Source organism: Carassius carassius, chromosome 30 (genome assembly GCF_963082965.1).
Source record: "Carassius carassius chromosome 30, fCarCar2.1, whole genome shotgun sequence".
In the NCBI taxonomy this organism is placed as follows: domain Eukaryota; kingdom Metazoa; phylum Chordata; class Actinopteri; order Cypriniformes; family Cyprinidae; genus Carassius; species Carassius carassius.
In genome coordinates, this window is record NC_081784.1 from 2,218,287 (window position 1) to 2,232,174 (window position 13,888).

The 13,888-nt window shown below is 34.6% G+C and overlaps 1 protein-coding gene across 2 annotated transcripts in view; it reads left to right on the plus strand.

Moving 5' to 3' along the window:
* The window catches only part of LOC132110395 (F-box only protein 11-like), a 32,123-nt gene extending 19,391 nt beyond the window's left edge, over positions 1-12,732 (plus strand). The window contains exons 5-22 of one of the 2 annotated variants that reach the window (XR_009424643.1): positions 1,152-1,281; positions 1,555-1,638; positions 2,007-2,139; positions 2,610-2,716; positions 2,898-3,009; positions 5,364-5,470; positions 5,567-5,704; positions 6,740-6,957; positions 7,042-7,222; positions 8,151-8,273; positions 8,463-8,548; positions 9,738-9,814; positions 9,906-10,049; positions 10,131-10,241; positions 11,014-11,121; positions 11,204-11,254; positions 11,394-11,492; positions 12,496-12,634. Coding sequence is in view for 1 of the 2 variants with exons in the window: in XM_059516962.1 (XP_059372945.1) it covers positions 1,152-1,281; positions 1,555-1,638; positions 2,007-2,139; positions 2,610-2,716; positions 2,898-3,009; positions 5,364-5,470; positions 5,567-5,704; positions 6,740-6,957; positions 7,042-7,222; positions 8,151-8,273; positions 8,463-8,548; positions 9,738-9,814; positions 9,906-10,049; positions 10,131-10,241; positions 11,014-11,121; positions 11,204-11,312; positions 11,394-11,492; positions 12,496-12,625 (2,197 nt within the window). In the remaining variant the exon portion in view is untranslated. Of the gene's footprint in view, positions 1-1,151; positions 1,282-1,554; positions 1,639-2,006; positions 2,140-2,609; positions 2,717-2,897; positions 3,010-5,363; positions 5,471-5,566; positions 5,705-6,739; positions 6,958-7,041; positions 7,223-8,150; positions 8,274-8,462; positions 8,549-9,737; positions 9,815-9,905; positions 10,050-10,130; positions 10,242-11,013; positions 11,122-11,203; positions 11,313-11,393; positions 11,493-12,495 lie in introns of both variants that reach the window. The other variant, XM_059516962.1, reaches the window with a different exon arrangement.
* Positions 12,733-13,888: the final 1,156 nt, after the last annotated feature.

The window sequence follows — 13,888 nt, forward strand, 5'->3', positions numbered from 1 at the left end:
TAATTTCGTCTAATTCATGTGTATTTTTGGGTACAAATAGCAGTTGAGATAGATCAGGCAGGTTATTTGCGAATCTGTCTTTGGTGGCTGGAACAATAGTTCTGCCCAGATGGTAACGCTGAGACATATAGTTAATATCAGTTATACGCAGCATGCACGATACAAGGAAATGGTCTGTAATATCATCACTTTGAGGTACGATGTCTATAGCAGTAAGATCGATTCCATGCGATATAATTAGATCTAGTGTATGATTAAAACGATGAGTGGGCCCGGTGACATTTTGCTTGACTCCAAAGGAGTTTATTAGGTCAGTAAACGCAAGTCCTAATGTATCATTTGCATTATCAACGTGAATATTAAAATCTCCCATGATTAGCCCCTTATCAACTGTAACTAGAAGGTCTGAGAGGAAATCTGCAAATTCTTTTAGGAATTCTGTATACGGCCCTGGTGGTCTATACACAGTAGCCAGAGCAAGAGATACATTAGATTTCTTTTGCATGTCTGACAGTGTAACATTTAGCAGAAGTATTTCAAAAGAGTTAAACCTGTATCCTGTTTTCTGGGTAACATTGAGAATATCACTATATATTGTTGCAACACCTCCGCCACGACCAGTCTGACGGGGCTCATGCTTATAACAGTAGTTTGGTGGAGTAGACTCATTTAGACCAAAATAATCATTTGGATTTAGCCAGGTTTCAGTCAAGCAGAGTACATCAAAAATATTTTCTGTGATCATTTCATTTACAATAACTGCTTTGGGTGTGAGTGATCTAATATTTATGAGCCCAAACTTTAAAAATTGTTTTTGTTCATTTACTTTACATTTTTCTGGTTTAATTACGATAAGATTTTTTCTAGATCCTACATTATATTTTGACCTCACTATTCGAGGAACAGACACAGTCTTAATAGTTTTAATTTTGCAGCTCTAAAGCCTTTTTGCTTCTGAAGTTCAAATCAAACCGTTGATAAATGCATCTGTACATCTAACAAAGGATGGATTGCAAAAAAAAAAAAAAAAAATTCACAAAGTTGTTTCAATACATCGTCTCAGGGTAATACAGTCTGCTGACATCACTTGTTCTTTACAGTAGTGTTTTGGTAAAGGTCACTGATCTTTATTCTTCTCATCCGGTCTGCAGGAAGAGACTGTACATGGAGGTGTTCGAGTACACGCGTCCCATGATGCACCCCGAGTCTGGGAAGTTCTACCAGATCAACCCAGAAGAGTATGAACAGCCAAATCCCTGGAAGGAGAGCTTTCAGCAACTGGTACTGTTCCCGTGGCTCATGTTTTTTTGGGCTAAAAATAGTCCGAATTGAGTATTTACAGACCATTTCCAACCATCTCCTTTAGAATCAAATGGACAGTTTCTCTTGTTGTCAATTTAATAGTAAAGCAAGTACAACAATACATATGAGTAATTTAGTATTTTAGTCCGAAAGCAGGGAGATGGTGTGGTTATGTGATAATCAGGGAGCTCACGATGTGTCCGTAATCATCAGTGAGCTTTCTGAAGGATCCCTGACCTTTGTGTTTTCCAGTATAAAGGCGCTCACGTCAAGCCCGGCTTCGCTGAACATTTCTACAGCAACCCGGCCAGATACAAGGGACGAGAAAACATGCTGGTAAGTTCTAGGCAATCTATAGATGGACTATATGGTTTGATAAATGTCTTGCAAACACCTCTGAACTTCAGTCAGATATCCCTGCACAGCCTCAAGTGGCTTATAACTTGCCCCAAAAAATCTTTTTCTACTCTCTGTGATGTTTGGATGTTTAAACATAGTTGAATTCCCCTCTTTAGTGTCTGTAGTGTTTTTTTTGTCAGTTTAATAGCTAGCCAGTCAGTAATCATGCATTTTTTTTTTTTTTTTAAGTAACAGCCCATTCATTTCTGTAGGACAAACTCGTGCAGGACGAGTTTAATATGTAATGCTGTTCAAATGTGGCTCAGACTTTATTTAGAGAATCCTGCTTTTCACTCTTTCCTCAGTATTATGACACCATTGAAGACGCTCTGGGAGGAGTTCAGGAAGCCCACTTTGACGGTTTGATATTTGTCCATTCTGGGATCTACACAGACGAATGGATCTACATCGAGTCGCCCATCACTATGATAGGCGCTGGTATGAGTATGAGTCTTGAACCATGTCAATATTTAACTACAGTACCTTTCAAAGGTTAGGCGTTGGTGTAATTTTTTTAAAATGTTTTTGAAAAAAGTTTTTATGCTCATCCGGGCTGCATTTATTTGATCAAAAATACAGTAAAAATTTAAATATTATAACAGTTTAAAATAACTGTCTACTACTTGAATATATTTTAAAATGTAATTTATTTCTATGATCAAACTTAATTTTCAGCATCATTACTCCAGTCTTCAGTGTCACATGATCCTTCAGAAATCATTCTAATATACTGAATATTATAAATGTCTTTACGCTCACTTGTAGTTAATTTAATGCATCCATGATGAAAACTAGTATTAAGTAAAAGAAAAAAATCTCACAGACCTGAAACTTTTGCATATTAGTGTAGAACATGAGAGGTTTTCTTTTTAATAACCTAACTGTTAATTGTGCATATGCTTTTGCAGCGCCGGGGAAAGTAGCAGATAAAGTCATCATCGAGAACACTAGAGATTCAACGTTTGTGTTCATGGAGGGGTCCGAGGACGCATTTGTAGGATATATGACAATAAAGGTGAGTTTCTTCATATGCATTTTTCATTAAAAGAAAGTTCAAGGAAAAGTTCACCTAAAATCCTGTCCTCATTTTACCTTGTCTGGTATACATTCTTCCATGCACAGGAAAAAACAAAAAGGCGTTATTGCCACAGCTCTGTTTTTAGGCAGATAAGTGCATATAATGTTCTCTGTTACAGTTCAATCCTGATGACAAATCAGCTCAACATCACAACGCTCATCACTGCCTGGAGATCACCGTCAACTGCAGCCCCATCATTGACCACTGCATCATCCGCAGTACCTGCACAGGTGACCACAGTGTGTTGTGCATGTGTGCATGTTTGCTGAGTGTCCAGAAGTCAAACACCACCATAACTGTTGCTTATCTTGTGGTTAGGGATCTAAACCAACCTTTTACCCTAAGGCTCTTGTGATTTCTGTGATGCGGAAAATTCCATTCATAAAAATGGAATTTAGAGTATAATGCGGAATTGTCATGGAATTCTGCAAATTTTGGATGAATGAATCAAAATTAGCACTGCACAATTATTTAGATTGTGTTATGGACTAGTGTCTATGAAATATATTACTATTGTACAGTAGAATCAGTCCCTCCAGAAAAACGTGATTATGCGAGCGCCTGATTTAATGCATAATCAGCCAAAGGCTGCATATTTATGCAGGGTTGCATTTTTTCAAATACAATGCACTTTCGCCGCATAAATTGCTGATTTCAGCAAGCAAAGTATGCGGGGGAAGCATGATTTCATAATCCCTGTATTTTAATTGCAAAAAAGTCTCATATATCTTAGCAGAAAGTTGAAAAATGTTGCTTGTTTACTTCACTCAAGTAAAGCGCTATTATTTTCCCCGTATTGCCATGGGTACCTTTTAAAGTGACGTAATTACGCGACATGAACATCATCTGCAAACACCGCTGTTAAACCTGAAGCTCGCAAATCATTCTCATTTGCCAACAAAAATAAGCGCAAAAGACCGCGCGAAGCAGTTTCCCGATTTGTTACATGACAGTGGGGGAAAATTATATTGCGGCAACTTGTGAAAACTGCGGTTTGATGAAAAAGAGTGATTGCCCCAACACCCGGTTTTCACTAGGCTACTAACAGTGTTAGAGGCTACGCAGTTATAGTGTTCATTTTCACAGTGGACTGTTGTAGTTTCATTCAGAAGTAGATGCAACTTTACAGTTGTAAGTTTGCACTTGGTTGTTACAGAACAGTACCAAAATAGTATGTAAAATAATTTACGTTGCAGTAAGAGATTGCACTTTCTGCATTGGAAGCACTTAATTTACCAGAAGATGTCTGTTTTGTAAAGCTACCTGTGTAAAACAGGAAGCACACATTTAATTTTTTTATATTTTATCTTTTCATTTTTACAGATGTTGTTGAATATTTCTTTTGTAAAGCTACAGAGTTTGAGCCATGTGTTAATTAAGGTCTGAAATAAAACAGAACGAGAACTTAAATATTCTGTGATTTAGTATGCTTGCTTATCATAGGAAGTAATAAGAAATTACTCTTTACATTAAGGTAGTAGTCTAGTGAGAACAGGGTGTTGGAGGAATCACCTTTTTTCTCTCTTTTTTCATCAAACCGCAGTTTTTGCAGGTTCATGCAATTTCATCACATAAAATTGTAAAAATATTCTGCATATTCCATGGCATTTTTAAAGAAAACGTGCCGCAAAATCAAGGATTATTGTATGCAACAATCACAAAAAAAATCATCGTTTTTCTGGAGGGATTGTAGAATGTACTCCGCGAAGTAATAAAAGTATTAAAACGTTATTTTTTTAAGAAATATTAACAAATTTGGTCATATTTTATTTTTAACCGTAAACCTAATGTGCAGCTATTTGTTTGACCAAAAAAGCTAAATTTTAATTTGATTATATTTTAGAAGATTCATTAAATTGATAATGTTTTATAAATTATAGATATTCTAAAATAATAATAATAAAAAGCAATAAAGTATTCTATAATAATAATAACAATTGTTATTTACATTTTTTTTATTAATAAATTGTTAAAGTTTTATGAATTCAGTTAATGAGATCAGTTAATTAAAACAGAAAACATTATTTTTGAAAAATATTGTAAAATAATGTATTTCATAGGGCCCTGAAAATGTTTTTTTTCTGTTAAACTTCTATTTGTTAAATTGTATAATTTTCATGATTTCAATTAATTAGACATGCGTCTTGATTACCAAAATGTAACCATTAAAACGGAATACAGAAAAAAATTTAATCCAGAATAATGAAAATGCAAACTTCATACGGCCCTAAAAATGATTTTTTTTGTTTTAAGCTTTAATTAAATTGTTATTAAATTGTTTAATGATTTCAATTTATTTTAACATGCATTTTGATAACAAAAATGGAATGTATCCATTTGAAATGTAAAAATAAATAATAATAATTGTATGTTTCATGATTTCAATTATTTAGACATGCTTTTTGATTACCAAATTGAATTTATCAAATAAAATTCAATCGATAAAAATACAAACAGACTTTGAGGTGAAAAAAAAGCATGTTTTTGCATTCCGCTGCGCTGCTTATTAATCGTGCACATGTGCTGAAATCATGTATACTTTGAGATTTTGACTTCTGTTGAGCTGAATGTTGTCCTCCTGCAGTGGGCTCTGCAGTGTGTGTGAGCGGCCAGGGAGCGTCCCCCACCATCAAACACTGTAACATCAGTGACTGTGAGAACGTGGGGCTCTATATCACAGACCATGCACAGGTAATGTGAAGCTCTGTCTGGAGAACACCATCAGCGTGGTTTCTGTGGCAGATGAGTCACAGTGTTCAGCCGTCGCTCTCTCTGCTTGCTCTGCAGGGCATTTACGAAGACAACGAGATCTCCAATAATGCACTCGCAGGGATCTGGGTGAAAAACCACGGCAATCCCATCATCCGACGAAACCACATCCATCACGGCAGAGACGTCGGGGTGTTCACGTTTGACCATGGCATGGTAACAACGCTCTCTGTCTCTATACACCTCAACGACACGTCAGATATACTAATGTCAGCAATTGTGTTTTTATTTCCTTTAATCTTCCAGGGACTGTCTTTAAACATTGAGACATGGGGCATATTCAGAATTTAATATAAAGCTCAAATGAAATATAAATACTAAATATTACGTATTCATTTTAATTTGAGTTTAACTTAATTTATGTTGTGCATTTGCCATTTTTTTGTCTTGGTCACTAACTGAAATAAAAGAAGTTGAAGTACTAAAATTACTTTAAATAAAAATAAATGTAAGGTAAACTGAAATATAAAAAACTAATAGAAATGACAAAGCATATAACATAAATTACGAATTTAAATGAAAATATAAAAGACGATTCAAAATATGAATAAATACTATAATAGTATGCAAATAACCATTAAAACTATTAAAAATTGAATAAAAGTTTATTAAATTTTTCATCTAATATTAATATTTAATTTTTTCACCTTTGTTCAGTTAACAAAAACTATTTTTAAGCTTTATGCCCGTTTACTTGTGTAATTAATTTGTTTTGTGTTTTTATAATTTTATTAGTTATATAGTATTGATTTTATTTCAGTTTTAGTTAGTTTTATACAACTGAAAAAAATAAGAAAAACATTGCCTTGGCAGCTAGCTGAAATAAAGACCTTTTTTAATTTACAATTTGAATATTTGTTTTTTTTATTTGCACTCTTCATTTTGCTCTTATAAAATTTTTTTTAACCCTTTTAATTAATATTTTGAATTAGTTTTTATTTTTACATTTAGATTTTAGTTTTGTCACATGTCTTTTATTTATTTGTATTATCTATATTTTAATGTCGATTTTTTTCCATATTTTTTAAATAGTCATTTCAGTTTTAGCTATAGTTTAATATTGTACATCAACATATAATGAAAATGAGAAATGTTAACTTTGCAAGTAGCTGAAATAAAATAAGTTTGAATTAAAATATATATATTTTTGGTATATATGTGTGTTTGGTGACTCTCTGGCTCCCTCTGCAGGGCTACTTTGAGAGCTGCAGCATCCACAGGAACCGGATAGCAGGTTTCGAGGTGAAGGCGTATGCTAACCCTACGGTGGTGCGCTGCGAGATCCATCACGGACAGACGGGTGGCATCTACGTGCACGAGAAGGGCCGAGGCCAGTTCATCGAGAACAAGATCTATGCAAACAACTTTGCGGGCGTGTGGATTACCTCAAACAGTGACCCCACGATCAGGTGAGAAACTCTAACGCATCTAATCATATCTGTACAGTTACACTGTTAATGCTCAGTTATAACCCCTCTTCTGATCAATGGCAGGGGTAACGCCATATTCAATGGCAACCAGGGCGGTGTTTACATATTCGGCGACGGCCGAGGTCTCATTGAAGGGAACGACATCTACGGCAATGCTTTAGCTGGAATCCAGATCCGGACCAACAGCTGCCCGATCGTCCGGCACAACAAGATCCACGACGGACAGCATGGAGGCATTTATGTGGTGAGTGAACAGCACAGGTTCAGAAATCCAAACGTTAAAGTTGTATGGGGTTCTTTCATCTGTTGAGCATAAAAGAAGATCTTTTGAAGAATTCTGGTAACCAGACAGCTGCCGGTAGCCATTGACTTCCATAGTATTTATTCTATTTTTTTCATAGTATGGAAGTCAATGTGTACCATCCACTGTTTGGTCTCCAATATTTTTTTTATATCTTCTTTTGTGTTCAGCAGAAGAATATTTCCATTAAGGGAATGCAATATTGTATATTTCTACTTTTTTATATAAACATAATATATCTGTTTTGTCTTATGCCATGCTTGTTGAAATAATTAGAACCATGCACTTTTTTATGCATTAGAAAACAAGACTTCACATTGCTCATCTTAGTAGAATGAAAAACAAAAAGTATTTTTCAAATTGGGAATAAATAATGTACAGAAACCATGCTAAGAACCTTTTGTGTGCAGTTCTCCGGTTGGCTGTGCACTACAACATAGATCAGATCTTTTTATTTTTGTATTTAATTTTTTATAATTTTTTTTTATACAATACAATTATGTAATTTTTAAAATTCTTCTTATATTTATTAGTTTATATACATTTTATTCATGCATTCATGCTTTTATTATTGCATTTATTATCATTATACATGCATTTATTATTATTATTATTATACATTTTTATATTTTTTAATTTATTTATTTATTATCATTATTAGTCACGTTTTTTTTTTTTTTGTGCAATTTTTAGTTTATGATGATTTTAACCGTGACCGTCCTAACTGATAGTAGTTTAATAGTGCGAGGCATATTTTGAATTTGGGGGTCATTTCGATGGCGTTTTTGCCCCTGTTAAGGCCCCATTAATATCTAACCGTGTTGCAGTCAGTGAGGTTGTTCACTAAAGCTGGTTGTCCCGTCTCTTTCAGCATGAGAAGGGTCAGGGAGTGATCGAGGAGAACGAGGTGTACAGTAACACTTTGGCTGGTGTGTGGGTGACCACGGGAAGCACACCTGTACTGCGCAGAAACAGGATACACAGCGGGAAACAGGTGCGTGCGCTTCACTTCCCTCGCTCTGTGTGACCGGATTCCACATGCATGCTTTATAATGACTTATGGTCTCATGCAGAGACATTTTATGACACGAAAGACCACGATTGCATTCGGGACAGAGTGGTTCTTCAGATAAAGTCTCTGGATCCTCCTGCAGTGATGCATGCACTGTGTTTCTGTCCACAGGTGGGCGTTTATTTTTATGATAATGGTCACGGTGTGCTAGAAGACAATGACATCTATAACCACATGTACTCTGGAGTTCAGATCAGGTCAGTGGCATTGCTGTATCAACCCTCTACAGTGCGACTAAATCTCCACTCTGGGCGATTAAATGATGTCGAACATTAGTAGAATTAGTAGTTTTATTATCTCATCAGTATTGATAGTCTTTTCCCCTTTTTTACAGAAACACTGAATGACCAACAATATCTTAAACACCACCATGCATACATACATACATGCATGGTTACCTAGTTTTATCATTAAATTATGCTTGATTATCATAATAACATATTATAATGCTTGACTGATGTTAAGAGAGTACATTCAGATATTTAAAAAGCTGTGCCATTTTACAAACAGAAGCTTTTTAAATATCTAGATATGTATAATAGTGATGAAGATATGTATAAAACTGATGATTAAACTACAAAATGTAGTAGTCAACTGTGATTGTATTGCCAAAGTGTGCATACAGGGTTGTGTTTCGGGATTTTCATGTTTAGGTGACTGAAACATTATTATGTAGGGCTGGGGATATTGAATTTATGATTATAATTTTGTCAATGATAATGAAATAAGATGGTCAAGATACAAATATTGTGCCACATTCAGTTTCACAATGATGCTCTCACTTTTGACCCTTTTAATCAGTCTATTTATTTATTTATTGTTTTGTGTATGTTGAATAAATATTCTGTGGTTGTGGAAGAGCAATAATTTTTAACTAATTTATTTTGTCATTTATTTCATGTCTTATTTTATAAAAATATTTTTTTATTTTATTTATTATTTTATATTGAATTAATGTCATATTATTTTATTTTATTATTACATCATATATAACATTTATTTTCAAAGTTCAAGGAAATTCACTTTTTGAAAGACAAGTATTTTTATCATTTAATACAACGTTGTCTGTCTTTAAATAGTTTTTTTGTTTTAAATTATTATTATAATGTATTTAACTTGTGCATTATTATTTTTAATTATTATTTAATTTTTTTATTTATAATTATTTCTCTAATTATTTATTCTTTTTATATTATTATTATTAATCCATAACATGATTTATTTATTTATTTAAGAATTTCAGTAAATGCATGGTATTTCCGAAGTCAGTGAGTAATGATGTTAAACGAGTTTCACTGTAATCGACTTGTAGGGTAATGACATGACTTAAAAAAAAAAAAAAAAGAAGTGACATGCAATAGATATTTTTTGGATTTCTTCTTGTAGAACTGGCAGCAATCCCAAAATTAGGCGCAATAAGATCTGGGGTGGACAAAACGGAGGAATTCTTGTTTACAACTCGGGTAATATTTCCGTCGTTGTCTTGCTTGATTTAAAGGCTCATGTTTCTGTGCTTCGGTCAGACAGATAAGCATCCTCTCGATCTCTTCTCAGGTTTAGGCTTTATTGAAGACAACGAGATCTTTGACAACGCCATGGCCGGAGTTTGGATCAAGACCGACAGCAACCCCACGCTCCGCAGAAACAAGATCCACGACGGGAGGGACGGAGGGATCTGTATCTTCAACGGAGGACGAGGTGACGCTCCTCTTCTGATGTGATCGACCGCAGGCTGATCTGTGTGCTTCAGCTTCATGACGTTGGTTTGATATGTTGTAGGGCTGTTGGAGGAGAACGATATCTTCAGGAACGCTCAGGCTGGAGTCCTCATCAGTACTAACAGTCACCCTGTGCTGCGCAAGAACAGGATATTTGACGGTTTTGCTGCTGGTATGCATTTTCATTTCATTAATGCAACAGCTACTTGATCAACTTTCACTAGATATTTTAGGTGTCTTGCACATTTTCTTTTAAGGAAAAATTGAGGCTTTTAAGTTTGTATATTTCACTTCTCGTCTTCAGAATGTGTGTCAGTGCTGTTACCGTTACTTTTATATTCTGTACTTCATGCTGACATCATCCTTTCAGGAGTGAACAGGAAGGATTGTCTAGGTTTTGTATAGTTAATATTTTTTGTGTATTTTTCTGCAGTGTTGTGTCGGAATATATTGTTATTTATTGATTAAGCATGACACAATGCAGTTTAACACTTAAAGAGATGCCTTAAAAAATCTAAATTTTATCTCTCTTTCTGTAATGTTAGTATCTATGACATGCTATTATAGTTTTATATATATATATATATTCACACACAAATAGACAAATTATCTATCTTTTTTAAGTTTTAGTAAAATTTGTCAAATAATTTTTAGTAAAATAAGTAAAAGTTAACAATTAAAATGTTATTTTTTTTATAAGTTTTATTTCATTTAATAACTTTAAACAAAAAAGTAATGTTATATTTGTATAGTTAAGTACATTTCTAGAGGAATATATATATATATATATATATATATATTAGTTCCTTTAGAAATGTACTTTACTAGGCAAATGTATGAAACTCATTTCTGAAAATGCTGTTTATTTTTTTTATGGAATCACAGATATAAGATGCATATTAAATATTTATTATAGACCACTAATGAAGCGCCATCTGTCGCAGGTATTGAGATCACGAATCATGCGACAGCGACATTAGAAGGCAATCAGATCTTCAACAACCGCTTCGGTGGCTTGTTTCTCGCGTCTGGCGTCAACGTCACGATGAAAGGTGAAGTGGAAACCTCTTCATTTCACTCACTTCATGATCCAGTGGACTATACATGAACATTACTCTCATCTAATCTTCACAGACAACAAAATCATGAACAATCAGGATGCCATAGAGAAAGCGGTGAGCAGAGGTCAGTGCCTGTACAAGATTTCCAGTTACACCAGCTATCCAATGCACGATTTTTACAGGTAACGCTCCTCCTGAGAAGCATCTGAGAGCTCAGTGTGTCCTCGACGGGTGCTTCCTCACGCCTCTGTTTCTCTGTGCAGGTGTCACACCTGTAACACCACAGACCGCAACGCCATCTGTGTGAACTGCATCAAGAAGTGCCACCAGGGGCACGACGTGGAGTTCATCAGACACGACAGGTCAGTCATTCCCTCCAAATGCTACTGTGATTTTTCTTTGCATTTACGACTAAAACAAGAAATATTGTGCCGTTTTTAAAGACCAATAAGACTTTAAAACAACAATTAAGCTTGTTTTCTCCTATATAAATATATATATTTCTAAGTACAATGAGTACAAAATGACTCATGAAGTATGTTTGGAAATGTACATCTAACATATTATTTGCTGTACTTCCATTCATTTATGTTGATTAAACATATACATTTATTTATATGCATACGTATATTTGTATGTGTCTATGTCCAAAAGTTACTACTGCATTTATAGATTTTTATGCATTATAATTACAATTTAGAAAGAAAAGTATCATTTAAATGTCACAATGTTATTATAATTTATACATACATTTAGGAGCACGTAAACTTATTTTTCATTATTAATGTGAGGAGACATTTACAAGCAAAGTGATTTTAATTATTTGAACTCCAAGGTATACTAGATACTACTTTAAATATTTTTGCTGTATTTAATTATTTTTTTTTTAGGTGTGGTATTGATATTTTTTAAATGAAACTTAGTTGCTAACTGACCTTGATTTTGGTTAATTATCATGACTGTATCTTCCAAATAAAAGTAGTACAGAATGAGTAATTGCTATGACATTTTGCTTGCATCATGATAGCGCATCATATATGCATTTATTTAATATATCGTTTATTTTCATATTTAAAAAATGATCTTGCCTGGACACTGTATTATAGATATTAAGGGGGAAATGTGCTTAATTGTCATGAAAACAATAAAAATTTGAAAAAGTATTCTTATATTTCATGAAAAGATTTAAAACTAGGCTTCACTTTTTAAAATGTAAAAATGTATTTGTATATTATTTTTTGTATTGTGTGTGTGTGTGTATATATATATATATATATAATATACACATGCATATACATGCATATACATACATACATATATATATATATTTCATTTCTTCTGATGTTCATGTGCTTGGCTCTGCAGGTTTTTCTGTGACTGTGGCGCAGGGACTTTGTCGAACCCTTGCACACTAGCTGGAGAGCCGACGCACGACACAGACACACTGTACGATTCAGCACCTCCTATAGAGTCCAACACACTTCAGCACAACTGAACCCAGACCAGAGAGATTACACGCTAGAAATAATTCAATTATTATTCAGACAAACTCTTTGAAGAAAGAAAGAGAGAGGAAACATTTCTATTTAAACAGACGTTCTGCTGTGGATGTGGTGTGGATCCCGTCTCTCCCTGCCGCTCTCGGACTCAGGATTTCTGGGATGGGGAATGAGGACGATCTGAGCCACACGAGAGGAACGGACCCAGAGCGAATAGACTCGATGCTTTCCATGCAGCTGTCACCGCGCTCTTGTATATGTACAGAAAAAAAAAATGACCCAGCACTTCAGTTCTGCTTTCGTTTAGTTTTTTTTTTAAGAGGTTTGATTTTAATGCTTTCTCATGTAGTTTTGTATTTTCAAGCAAAAATCTTAAATGTACTTGAATGTCTTTTTATTTTATTATAAGTGTATTAATTTCAGGGTTGTTTATACCTTCGATAGCTGTATTTGTTTTCATGCCGCGGGATGTATGTTCTTTCTGTGAAAGAGATTTGAGGAAAAAAGAGAAGAGAAGAGAGAAACACTAAGTATTCTCCAGCAATGTTTTGAGTGTGACGAGACTGGCCGTAACAATTCGGCTCATGCATCGGAAGTGATTTAAATGATTAGCCCCACCCCTTTATCCTGATTGGACGAGGACAGGATTTAAACTCCCAAACCATTCCGTAAGACGCCAGACTTGCGAAAGCACCGTGTTCTCGCGCAGCTTCGCTCCGAATTGCCACGAGCGAGGGGACGTGATCCTGAGAGACATTGCTGGAGATTTTTAAGAGGCTTCATGCTGATCTGAAGCTCTGATGAATATCTGTATAGCTTTTTTGTGCCCCCCCCCATCCCTCCATCCATCTGTATTTGGTGACCGTGGGTTCTCATACAGCCTGAATTGTATGCATGTTCCATGACCTCTAGACTTAATATATTGTGAAGTACTCAATAACCATTATGTAGCTGTTAGCAATTAATCAAAAGTTTAATTTCCTAGTCAAAGAGGAACGTGTTACATTTTTAAAATAAACTTTATTAGATCATTTCAGTAGTGAGTGCTTGCTTTCTATGTGAACAGAAGTACTTTAAACCTTTCTAGCACAGGTTGCCGATCATCCAAATCCAACGTTGTGAACCGTTCGCAAGCACAACTTCCTGTTTAAACAAATGAGATTATAGTCAATAAATTAGTACAGGATCTGAACTTACATGATAAAAAACATTCTCACTTTTGAAAGGTGCATCAAGGAATGCATCAAAATTAAATCTAA